The sequence below is a fragment of the Mesoplodon bidens genome, assembly GCF_964165515.1.
Source record: "Mesoplodon bidens genome assembly, chromosome: 4".
Classification (NCBI taxonomy): domain Eukaryota; kingdom Metazoa; phylum Chordata; class Mammalia; order Artiodactyla; family Ziphiidae; genus Mesoplodon; species Mesoplodon bidens.
In genome coordinates this window covers 85,299,131-85,312,949 of record NC_138160.1, presented here as the reverse complement: position 1 = coordinate 85,312,949, position 13,819 = coordinate 85,299,131, and the positions used below count along the sequence as shown (strand labels likewise).

The window sequence follows — 13,819 nt, the reverse complement described above, 5'->3', positions numbered from 1 at the left end:
ATTTAAAGGCCCACCCTCAGACCTTTACATGATAGGGGGGATGATTACCCGTCCAACATGGACAGCTCCCGCTCAGAAAAAAAAAAAAATAAAGATAAATCCTTGCCCAGGAATCTACATATGTTATATTCATAAATATTAAAATATAACTGAATATTTAAGGCCAAGGATATAGGAAATAAATCAAATAATGGATGACACTTTAAAAGCCTTTAGGGCTTCTGTAACTTTAGCAAGTATGTAGGAAGCAGCTTTGATTTAGGCTTAAAGCTCAGAGAGACAGGTCAATGAATTATTATAATTTTTTGGTTTACTCTTCCTACCGTTTAAAGTCAAATGTCGCACTCAGATTTATTCAAAAAATGAGTGCAAACATACTTAAGGAATTTTGAAATATGATATGTGGAAGGTGTTCTATATCTTGAGTTAAAGTATTCTATTTGAAAGTTATCACTTTTATTTCAATAAACAAGATGCCCCATAACATTCTCATATCATTTACATTTCAACTTTATCATTACATAATATTACTATATAACATCCCTTTATTTTCACACACCAAAATTATATTTATTCAGTCAACATGGTCTATCTTTCCAGTACCTACTTCCCTACTGTGGGCCACCTGTCCATATCCTGTTTATCTACCAATCCATAACCTCATCATCCTGTAGAAATTTTGCCCACTCCTCCTTCCTTTAATCCTTCCCTTCCCTACAGCCACAATTACTCTCCTTCCTCTGAACTCTCTTACTGCATCCTGAGTCCTATATCTTACTCATCTTTCTATCCCCATTATGCCTAAAATTGTACCTTGCTCATGACAGAGTAACAATTATTTTAAATTAACTCAACTCAATACATGAGTAATAAATGAATAAATATATCTAAAATCATTTAAACCATTGTGAATTAATATCAAGTGATTAATGAACTTGTATTTGGTATATAAAATAAAAACTATAAGAACAAGCATTAAAAACATTTGGGTTTTGTTTTTTTGTTTTGTTTTGTTTTTGGCTGTGTTGGGTCTTTGTTGCTGCATGCGGGCTTTCTCTAGTTGCGGTGAGTGGGGCTACTCTTCGTTGCGGTGCACAGGCTTCTCATTACGGTGGCTTCTCTTGTTGCAGAGCACGGGCTCTAGGAGCACGGGCTTCAGTAGTTGTGGCTCGTGGGTTCAAGAGTTATGGCTCGTAGGCTCTAGAGCGCAGGCTCAGTAGTTGTGGCTCATGGGCTTAGCTGCTCCACGGCATGTGGGATCTTCCCAGGCCAGGGACCAAACCCATGTCCCCTGCATTGGCAGGTGGATTCTTAACCACTGCGCCACCAGGGAAGTCCTGTGGTTTGTTCTTGACTGTCTGCAAGAGACCATGCTGTAGCATTCTTTGTCACCCGTGACCATTTCCACACAAGTTAAACAAATATTTGAGCTAGAAACTTACTGTTGCATTTATCTATGTATCAGGACAACTAACATTTACACCCTTCAATCCAGTACTAGGAGAGCAGAGGTGGAAATGTAGGGCTGAGGGCAAGAACCATTAGGAATGAGTCTCCAGAGAAAATCAGTGACAGCAAAAGAACCTTTCTTTCTGGGGTTTATATAACTGACCTTAAGCAAAAGTCCAGCTGATTACTGCTGGACATGATGAGGGGAGTAAGTAAAAGGTTTTACCTATAATTTTTAAGATAAACACATGGGAGCAACTATAGTATGTGAGAAGACATTAAAAGAGAAGTGTTTTGTTGTTGCTGTTGTTTAAGAATCATTCTGTGATCTTCAAACCCTACTCCCTTCATGATCATTAAGAAATGTAAGTAAAGGACCTGTGTTTTTCTTGAAAGTATGTTTTGGTTATAAAGTAGTGCTTCTCAATTTTGTATCCTTGAAAGACTCAAAGGCTTGGGGCATGACTTTATTCAGGTTTCAAACAGGACCACAAAGAAATACTTGGAAGATAAAATAGAAATGCACTCTCATTTCCTTAACTGGCATAGCCTTCTATACAATCCAAGGAACTCCCCAATACACGGAAAACTGTAAATTGCTATGACTGAAACTGTCAGATGAAACTTTACTTGCCTCCCTATATGCTTCATTCTACATGTAAGAGCACAGAGAGTTTTCTAGGAATGTATGTTTTTGCAGCACCTTCTTTTTAGCACAGAGAAGCAATAGTGATTTTTCTTCCCCTGTGCCTGGAATTTTGAAAGGGATTCTAAAGCTAATTCTCAGTCTTATGTGGCTTCCTCTTGACCCCTAGATACTAATACATAAGTCTCAAAAACATCTCCTCAGCAAAAGGATTTGTAGTGCTGTCTTTAGTACACTGACTCCCACAGAATAGGCCCTCAAGCAATGCCTACTTTATTTATGATATTTTAGGACTATACAAGTTCTTCCCAAGAGAATTGTTTAAAAACTGAGCTACTCGTTTTCCAGGATGACACTGCCTTTAGTATAGACTTCGCCCCTGCACACATTCGGGAGCTTTCTTACCTCGGCCATCAGCATGTGCACATCTTTCTTCCCAGACCATAATTCATGTTATCACCTTTTCTGCTCCTCAGTCACCTCAGAAGACGGCTGTTCTGTGGATCTTGGCTTTCGAGTTGGTATTGAAGCACAGGGATTCTACACAGAGAATTTCCATTCAGCAGCATGGATTTTCCGAGGGGATAATGGGAATCCTGATGACAGCCCCAGATGTCTTAGTAAAAAACCTCGACCAGTAGCTGGTAAGGACCCTACAATTATGGTAAAATGAATATGTCCTAGAGAACCTGTAACCAGGCAAGTCTCTAAAGTCGGCAAACTTGCACACTGGGTGGAGCATTTGGAGAGAAGTATGGGTATGTGTGTATGTATATGTGTATGTGTGTGTGTGTGTATATATAGAACTTCTTAATATTGTGAAAGAATCCGAAGCTATTAAAATACAAACTCTCTTAAGCACTCACTCAAAAATAGAATAATAATTCCAAAGTTGGAGTTAAAGATTAATGTAAGAAGAGTCAAGAGTCTTTTTCATTCTATGACTAAAAAATGCTTACTATTTTTTTTAACCATGATTTAAGGTTTATATTTTTTTAACATCTTTATTAGAGTATAATTGCTTTACAGTGGTGTATTAGTTTCTGCTGCATAACAAAGTGAATCAGCTATACATAGACGTATATCCTCATATCCCCTCCCTCTTGTATCTCCCTCCCAACTCTCCCTATCCCACCCCTCTAGGTGGTCACAAAGCACCAAGCTGATCTCCCCGTGCTATGCAGCTGCTTCCCACTAGCTATCTATTTTATGTTTGGTAGTGTATATATGTCCATGCCACTCTCTCACTTGGTTCCAGCTTACCCTTCCCCTCCCCGTGTCCTCAAGTCCATTCTCTACATCTGCGTCTTTATTCCTGTCCTGTCCCTAGGTTCTTCAGAACCATTAAAAAAATGCTTACTATTTTTTAAAAATGTAGTGGAAAGTATAAACAAGTAACAAATCATTTATTGTTCCAGTACTGGAATATAACCATTTTATTGTTTCTGCATTCTTTTTATTATATATAGGTCTAGTCTTGTTTTTAAATGCATATGAAATATGCATTTCATATTATCATGTATATAGTTTGATATATAAGAAAGAACCCCTACCAGTAGCTGGTAAGGACCCTACAATTATTAAAATTATATAGCCTGATTTATATTTAATAATATAATTATATAATAATTATACTTTCATTTAATAAAATATTTTCATGTGTTTTTGCAGATGTCATTATATTCTAATAGTTTCATGATGCTTTTTAAGAGATTAAAATTTAGTTTACTAAAACTATTGATACTTCCCTAATGCAATAACAGCATAATGATTTTTTTTAAAACTTATACCTGAATAACAACTTTCAGCATGTGAAATTATTACTTCAGTCCAATATTTGCTGCAAAATTTAAGCTGTAGAGCTTTTATAAACTTCTGTTTTATTGGTATAAATAAATGACTTTGATAAATAGTAAACAATTTAACTCAAGCAAGCAAAGATTCAGCTTAAAAATAATGTTTTAAATTAATTATACAATCATTGGCATTCAACAAATACCTTGCCTACTATGGCCCAGGAACTGGGGGAAATTGCTAAAGATACACAGAAGTGACAGGTATGAGTATGATAGATTCTATTGCATAAAGAGGTACTTAAATTTTCAGTACAGGCATCAAAATGTGCTTAGTTTTATCTTAATCCCATTTATGCAGACAAGATTAATTGTTGTTACATATAAGATCATCATTTGTTTTACGTGTAGAGTAAAATAGAGCCTTTCTTAATTTTTTCTTATAAATATGCAATTCGGCATTGGAGGATTTTAATGAGGAAAAGTTGTAACTCTGAGTTCCTATGCACATGCATAAGACAAGATTTGTATATTGCACATTTAGAATATTTATTTATACTCATTTCATAATATGAATTAATTGAGATTAACCATTCATTGAAAAGCAAGCATGAGACTTTGATTCTAAAACTTAAGGAATTTAGAGTAGAATTTTTGAAAATTAAATTAGAAGCTGATGAACTGCATGCAAATCAATGAAGTTAGAACACTTCCTCATATCATACACAAAAGGAAACTCAAAATGGCTAAAGACTTGACTATAAGACATGACACCATAAAACTCCGAGAAGAGAACATCGACAAAACATTCTCTGACATAAATTGTAGCCATGTTTTCTTAGGTCAGTCAGTCTCCAAAGGCAAAAAACATAAAAGCAAAAACAAATAAATGGGACCTAATCAAACTTATAAGCTTTTGCACAACAAAGGAAACCATAAATAAAATGAAAAGACAACTTATAGACTTGGAGACAATATTTGCGACTGATGCAACTGGCAAGGGATTAATTTCCAAAATATACAAACAGCTTATACAGCTCAATAACAACAAAAAAAAACAAGCCAATCAAAATATAGGCAGAAGACCTAAATAGACATTTCTCCAAAGAAGACATGCAGATGGCCAACAGCCACATGAAAAGATGCTCAACATCACTAATTATTAGAGATATGCAAACCAAAACTACAATGAGGCATTATATCATACCAGTCAGAATGGCCATCATCAAAAAGACTACAAATAATGAATGCTGCAGAGGGTATGGAGAAAAGGGAACTGTTGGTGGGAATGTAAATTGGTGCAGCCACTATGGAGAACAGTATGGAGGTTCCTTAAAAAACTAAAAATAGAGTTGTCATATGATCCAGCAATCCCACTCCTAGGCATATACCCAGAGAAAACTCTAATTTGAAAAAATACATGCACCCCAATGTTCATTGCAGCACTGTTTACAATAGCCAAGACATGGATGCAACGTAAATGTCCACTGACAGATGAATGGATAAAGGAGATGTGGTACATGAATACAATGGACTATTACTCAGCCATAAAAAAGAATCAAATAATGCCATTTGCAGCAACATGGATGGACCTAGAGATTATCATACTAAGTGAAGTTAGCCAGACAGAGAAAGACAAGTATCATGTGATATCGCTTATATGTGGAGTCTAAAAAAATAATACAAATGAACTTATTTACAAACCAGAAACAGACTCACAGACATAGAAAACAAACTTATGGTTAACAAAGGGGAAGTGGTGGGAGAGATAAATTAGGAGTTTGGGATTATCAGACACAAATTACTATATATAAAATAGATGAACAACAAGATCCTACTGGGAATTATATTCAATATCTTGTAATGAACTATAATGGAAAAGAATCTGAAAAAGAATATATATTGTATATATAGGTATGTATTTATACATATGTATGTATATATATATCTGTGTGTGTGTGTGGTGTGTGTGTGTAACTGAATCACTTTGCTGTATGCTAGAAACTAACACAACATTGTAAATCAACTATAAAAAAATAGATACTGAGAATTAGGCATAAACTTTTTAAAAAAGAAACAAAATTTTCTATAGTTAACTTTTATTTGAGTATTGGATGGCATAGGAAAAAAACACCAGGCCGAAAATAGGATTTTCAGGGTTAGGATCTCTATTTGTTCATTGATGTATTCTAAGCACCAAGGACTGTGCCTGCTTCATTATAGGAAGCCAATTTATATTTGTTGAATGAATGAATAAAAAGTAATTTACCAGCTATGTGACCTTAGAAAAGTCACTTATTTACTGTTATTATCTCTCTGCCTATCATACAGTGTTATAAAAATATAAAGTGAGACTAGATATGTGAAAATTATAATGCACTATTTTTATCTATCTTGACTATTTCTATCTGCTATCCTTATTTTTCTTAATTTTTATGAGAGCTTTAACTAAATATTAAATACATATTCACATCTGTGTACATTTATAAATATTTTATATAAATTGTAAACAATTGCTATTTCATAATATACTAACTAAATTGACCAATATGTATTGACTGTTTGTGGCAGGGAGCTGAAAAACTAAGTTGGGTAAAATACAATTCCTCCCTCACAGTATCTTGGCTAACACCTGATGTAAGAAAGTACAATTATCACCATTTCTACAACTGTTTGTGGTCATCAATGAACAAGCATCTGGTTGATTCACTGTTATTTGCTTTAGCTAAAAAACAAAAGAAAATTTGTTTAATTTTGCCAAAAAATTCATGTGTGTGTGTATACACACACACACACATATGCACACACACACATACACACAACTAAAGAAAATGTTTAAATGTGGTGAGTTTTATACTATTTATTGGACTGAACCTCAGTTCAAGAATGTGCTAGTTTTTCTTTCTTACTGTTACTAAGACATATACCCGATACATGTTTTTAACTATGCGATTTTGAGACATCAATAGAAGAAGATGGAGATTGGGAGGAAACGTGAGTTGGAGGCAAATGAATAGCTTTAAGACTGAAAGATATCTTTATTAGCCTAATGGCATTTTTAAAATATTGTAATACTAATTTATATCTACCAGTATGTATTTTTTGAAAATAAATTTTACACTTAAAAAAATTCAATCCTGAATCTTCTAGAAAGTGTCCTTCTATAATTTGGAGAAATAGATAAACAAAGGTTTGCATCATTACAAAAGTATATTGCTGGAGCTAAAAGAAAATTTAGGGTATTTTCAATATATGAGTCATATTTATGGAACTATGTACCCTTCATTTGAACTTTTACATCTAACAAGATGATTCCAAGGAAGTGTTGTTTGGGGGGATAAATTACTTGACGATGTGCCCACACAGTCTCTGAAAAGACAATGACATTCATCATAGACTATTCACCAGACAGTAGCAAGGGAATCCAGGACTATAAATCTTAAAATATGAGAAAACTGTCTTCAGAATGGGAGGGGAACATGTTGAAAAACATCTTGATTGTATCTTCTCCCACAGGAGAGCACTACAGTTGAGCTTACCATTTAAAGACTTTATTGAATTGTTCATACTGTCACACATTGTTGACATTCGATTTGCCTGATTGAAAAAAACCACCACCACCACTACAGCCTTGAAAGCAATAGCTATCTTACAGTCTCATGTAATACGAAAACAAACAAGAAAACATGATTTGATTTGAATCAACACAGTAAAAATACTCCATTAAACAAATATCTATTGGGTAATCAATCTGTCAAAAGCAGAAGATAGTATCAAGACGGTAACCTATAGGGAGCAAGAAGTTTTGACAAGCAGGGTTGTTAGAAATGATTTCTACCGAGGTCAGAAATAGGATTTCTGATTTTCTTTTTGCCTTGATTAGCTACCAGCTTGTTGCAGACTGCTAAAATATTCATTTCTGTGTCCTTGAATTTCCCAGTTCTGTCCCTTAAATTATGCTGAGATCCAGTAAGTGGCAGTCCAAACAGTCATGTAAAATAATTGCCAAAAGGGAATCATATTAACAAATGATAAGAGATCTTCCCAGGAACATAGAATAAAGCAGAGCACAGCATTTTAGGGCTGGAATACACTAATACCTGCACAGCAGCTTTGGTTTCCTTTTCCAGTAGAAAAACAGTGTATTTTGTTCAGACATCTTGTAATAACAAACCTTCCTTCAGGAATCCATATGAAGAGAATTTATTCTTTCTCTCTTTGAATGTTTGCCAATTTTGGTAGCCAGTGTCTAGGATGTAAACTCCATGAGAAAAAGTCTCTTCTCTGTATTAGGACCACTACAGTCCTAATACATAGGAAAACAACTGGGCACAAAGTAGATACTTAGAAAATGTTTGTGAATGAATTACTTCTGATATTAGGCTACAGTGGATTATTAGAGACAAAGATGCTTGTTTCCTTGTTTTTATCAGATGTTTTTGTTCCCTAGCTGACCAAGGAGATGATCACATCCAAGAACATTTGGAGAGATTACCTAACCTTTTACTATCTTTGTCACTTTTTAATAAGAAACTTATTTTTTTAAAATAGATTTACCTCAGAATATCTGGAAGGAAATTTAATAAAATAATGGCAAATCTTTTTACAAACTCTGCAAAATATAAGGTACATTTATAATAATAATATCTCTCCAAAGATCAGGGACTCACCTCCCCGCCAGACCATCTGTCAGCGATGGCAAAGAAAGAGATTCCTCATCAAAGGGGAAGTGGACCAAGGTCCTTTCCCACTCAAAATGCAGTTGTTAAGAGTTCCTTTGAACTCTTGATTGTTTCTAATTTTATCCAAATTTTGCCTGCACTGGACATTTTTTTTAGTATGAACCTTTGAATATGAATCTAGAGGATGCAACCCTTCAAAGAAGAAACGTCCTTGATCTCCAACCTGGAGGAATATCTAAATATTTCTGAGAAATGAGAAGTGAAATATGAAAATATAAAAATACAAAAGAATGGTTGAAAAGAAGCTACAAAATATATTACTTTTTTTTTTTTTTTTTTTTTGCGGTACGTGGGCCTCTCACTGTTGTGGCCTCTCCGGACACGCAGGCTCAGCGGCCATGGCTCACGGGCCCAGCCGCTCCGCAGCATGTGGGATCTTCCCGGACCGGGGCATGAACCCGCGTCCCCTGCATTGGCAGGTGGACTCTCAACCACTGCGCCACCAGGGAAGCCCTGTATTGCCATTTTTTAATGGAAGGGAATTCTATTAAATTGCAATTTTAAGGTGTGAATTTGCCTTGCCCTTATTAATAGATGAGCATTCTTATTTTATAATTACTTTTTTTCCCAGAGACCTAATAATACCTTTTTCCCAGAGGCCTATTACTAATAATTCACTTCTGCAGCTCAGGCAGTTTATCATTATACTTTATTATGATTTATTCTTTATCATTTTAAGATATTCATTAACAAACAGGAAAAACTTGACTAATAAAGTATGCCAATCTAATCGTTGGGGGCAGATTAATTCTCCCAGTATAGCATTAATACTTCTATCTGATGAAGTTTTCCTTAAATACAACCAAATACTCAATATTTTGAAGACTTTTGTTGTAATTCTTCATTGGATAACATTGTCAGCATTTAAAATAGGATTCTTCTGAGATCACTTAAGCCCTTCAAATGTTTTATTTCAGTTTTGTACTCTAGCATGATTCAGGCATGATTTTTTTTTCTAAATAAAAAACAAGGTGTAAATATACTGTAAAAGACAAAACACCTACCATGGCCACATCTCCCTTTATGGAAACTGCCCTTGCACAAAAGGAACAGTCTTGTAGAGACATGTTTTCTGCCTTGGAACCCTGCTCTTTCCTCATCTCTGAAGAGCAATAGCTCAAAGAGTTATGAGTTTCATCTTGTGAGATTCTCTCTTTCAGGAATTCAGCCTGGGAAAATGCTCTTGGAAAGTCTTGAGGTAGAGAAAAGTCAAGAGGGCCCAGGAGTTAGTCGAAGTTATGAACTTGTCAGCAAGCAGAAGCTTTGAGGAAGAAATACACACACACACACACACACACACACACACATACAGAAAAGATGGTATAAAGGTAGCAGAAGGAAAAGGGAGAAGACACATGGAAAAGCAGACTGAGAAACAGCTGAGCCACATTAATTAAAGATTATTAGACTAACGTAAAAATTCTTGAATTTTTACTGTGAAGTCTCTGGAACTCTCCACTTTCAATGCAGCATAACCTTATAGTTAAAATTTCGGCAAGGCCCAGCTGTTCCCAGTGTTTCTGAGAAGAAGCTCAGTTGTTCAGGATTTCCTGGGTTCCTGTAAGAGCTAAATGTATGGCTGAGTATTCTGTTTTCTTGTTTCCATGTGTATTATAGCCTTGTAATAAATGTTCCACTGTTTATGGATCTGAGTGCCTCAGACCTGTAAGGCTCAGCTGCCTTTTGGGAGTTGTGCTGCCTCGGAGTAGTAAGCACTGCCCCTTACTCATTATGTGACTCAGATGGGTTGTTAACCTCTCTGTGCCTCAGTTTCCTCCTCTCCAAAAAAGGAATATTAATTACAGGCGGATGTTAAGATTAAATTAGATGATACTTGTAAAGTACTTAGAATGTTTTTATTACCCCTGGCATGTAATAAATAAGCAATAAATACTAGCTGCATTTATAATCATATCTGTAGTATCTAAAGAATAACTCCAAAGAATGCCCTTTTTGTTTCCTCTTTAGTTCGTGAGCGAACCGTGAAACTAGTCAAAGGAACTGGCGATTATCCCTGGGGATTCCGAATTCAATACTCCAAACCAATTGTGGTAACTGAAGTGGATGCTAGTAAGTTACCTCACTATGGCAACTTTAATTCAGACAGGAACAACTATCTCAAGCCTCACGCCATATATTATACTAAATAGCCTCCAATATTATAGTCTTGTAAAACACATATATGCAATAGAAGCAATTTCTAAATTTCAGTCTATAAAAACTCATGATGATTGGCAAGTGCCTACATCATGATCAATTATTTTTTAAAAGACCATGTTTCCCTGATGGAATGGACGCCTCTGGTATACACAGGGCCACGCCACTAAAGAAGAGCCCTACCTGTACCTACGGAAACAGGGCTCAAGCTCTGGAGATAGAAGGGTCTTATGAGTAGGCAGCTGCCTATTTATTAGTATTTGATAGTTTCCAGAAGCAGTTCTGTTCCCCCTAAATTATTTCCTTTATGGCTCCTCAGATTTATTTCCTAACAAGCAAATTAGGAATTAGTAGATGCCTAATGAAAGATAGATCCTTTGCTCCCTGATCTGTTAGATATAAAGATAAGATAAATATACCCATACCTAGCATGGTGCATTAGGGGAGGCCTAATTAGGTTATCACAGAGGGATGCCCAAGGCCACTAGGGGTTTCACAGTCCCCATCTGGACTGTGAGTTTTCCAAGGTCAGAAACTGTATCCTATCCATTATTTTAATCCTCAATATTTTGTGCAGTGTCCCAAAGGCAACAAAGCAGATGCCCCAAAAATGCCTGTGGAGTGACTACGAGAGCCCTAGGTACCTGAAGGCTGGGGCAGTGTGGATAGAGCGGAAGGGAGGTATACTGTCCAGGAAGATTACAACACTCTGGTTTGCCCTGGTACCCAGGTGCCATTGTCACCCAGGGTCACATTTTGTTTTTCTTTGCTTATCAGCATTCGGATGTTTCCTCTGTGTACGCTCTGTGATTCCTTTGGGAATATGTTCTCCTATCTGTAAAGAAGTAGGTGACTACTCAACTCTGGGAAAGGCCAGAGGGGTGACAGCTGCAGCAGATGAAATTGTTGCCTTCAAGCCCAGCCTTTCACAGTCATAGGTGACATCTGTGGGTAGGAAACAGTGTGCACAGACAACCACCTATTTTTTATATGAATGGAGTATCTAGATAGAATGTGAGATATTCCTGGTGCAGCATGGAAGTTAAGTTTTACAGTTTTAGGACCCATCTTATGGAAACAACTTCTCACAGGTTATCACTTATGCCAGGTGATCAATGGCACAGATTCTGTATAATGTAGAGGCTTAGTCTCCTTTAAATGAAGCATAGGGGGAATGCCTAAGTACTTAGTAACCTAGATATCTATGTCACACTCACTGATGTTTGTAAGGAAAGAAATTTACTTACTTATATATAATATCAAAGTAGAAATTAAATTTACTTTAAATATAAAAAGCCATGTGATGTTGCAGAGAGGAAAGACACTCACATTCACTGGACACCTAGTATAAGCAGGGCATTTTATATATGTGCTTCCATATAATCTATACAACAGAACTTGAAACTTGGTATTATTACTTCCATTTAACAGACAAATATATTAAGGCTCAAACTGGTTGAACAACTCACCTCAGGTTATATAGCTTTATCATGGCAACTCCAGGATTCATATCTCAGAATTTCTACCCCCTAGAACCAGAGTTTTTGCCCTATGACTTATATCAGTTAGGACTCTCTGTCTCAACTAGTAAGAAATTTGACTCAAAATAGAAGGGGACTGGTTGACTCAAAAAACTTGAAGGTTCTGAGATAGCACAGGTGTTAGATTTGTTTCATGGCTCAGTTATTTAATCAAAGGCATAACTTCTTTCAGCCCCTTGATCCAGACTTCCTTAGTGATACAAGCCTCTCATCTGGATTCAAAACAATCTCAGCAGTTCTAGTTTTCCCATCGCACATAAGAGTCATAAAGAGAGAGGAGACTCAGCTTGGTGCTCTGTGGTGACCTAGATGGATGAGATGGAGGGGGTAAGGGAGGTCCAAGGGGAGGAGATATATGTATACATATAGCTGATTCATTTCATTGTACAACAGAAACTAACACAACACTGTAAAGCAACTATACCCCAATTTTAAAAAAAAAGAGATAGAGAGAGAGGGGACTGGCTTCAATCCTCAAATTTCCTCTTATTTCCATGTCCCTGGGGACCACTGTGAGCTGTTTCACTTAAGCCAAATGCAAGGGGAATGTCGTTGTCCTGGTTGAGCTTCTAGCAAACCAGGGTCCACCCTGGATCTACAGGTGGAATAATGCTTCTTTACATTTCCAAAAGTACCAATAATAATGGAAAAGAGATGGAGAAGATACGAGAAGGCCTCAAGGAACTCTACCACCTCGAGCCTCAAATCATACTGACACAGTGACTGACACTCTGCACCCAATGAGTGATAAACAACAGTCACACAAACAAACGAAACATCACCTAGTGTACACAAAGGTGGTGTTTTGTCTCTTCTTGATGTAATATTATTTCCACCTTATCCTGTTTTTTAAAAATCCTATTATTCTTATCAAAGAATTGCCTTTGAATTTTTCATGACTTGAGTTAACCTACTTTATTCTCAGCTGTTAAGAAAAATATTCAATACATTAAAAATCACACTAACTCTTCTTAGCTATACAGTTGAACTGACATTGCCCCAAATATCTGACCATCTTTGAGCAGGATTCAGTCAGTGCACTACATAAAATAACTTCTTCTTAATACTTTCCATTAAGCTTACCTCGCAGACCTATTCTTTCCTGCTCTGGGTGAGTTCTGGGATGGATTCTAATTTTTTGTAGTCTCAGACAATAAGAGCATAATTGTTTTGTAATTAAAAGTTCAGGGTAGTCTAATAATCATAGAACTACAGGTAAGTCTAATGTAATAATCAAAATTTCTGAATTCTTTTCTAATCTTGAGTTTCCTCTCCCAGCTTGAGCCTCAGGCTTGCAAGAATGGATTATCTTCTTTACTAGTTCTCACCTCTATTTTCTGTTCATTAGAAATCCCACCTCTATACCTTCAAATGCACTTGAATTTTTATCTTTTTCTCCTTTTCTCCTTCTCCAATTGAAAGCCAATACTTCTACCTTCTCGTGACTTACAAAAATATTAGTAAATTAGGAACAGATGTAAATTTCTTTAA

At 36.1% G+C, this 13,819-nt stretch overlaps 1 protein-coding gene across 1 annotated transcript in view; it reads left to right on the top strand.

Moving 5' to 3' along the window:
- LOC308616336 (uncharacterized protein) overlaps positions 1-13,819 on the top strand; it is a gene marked incomplete at both ends in the record, with an annotated part of 100,396 nt that overhangs the window by 18,261 nt on the left and 68,316 nt on the right. The window contains 2 exons of the mRNA XM_081232602.1: positions 2,572-2,739; positions 10,599-10,700. Of these exons, the coding sequence (XP_081088728.1) occupies positions 2,572-2,739; positions 10,599-10,700 (270 nt within the window). The remainder of the gene's footprint in view (positions 1-2,571; positions 2,740-10,598; positions 10,701-13,819) is intronic.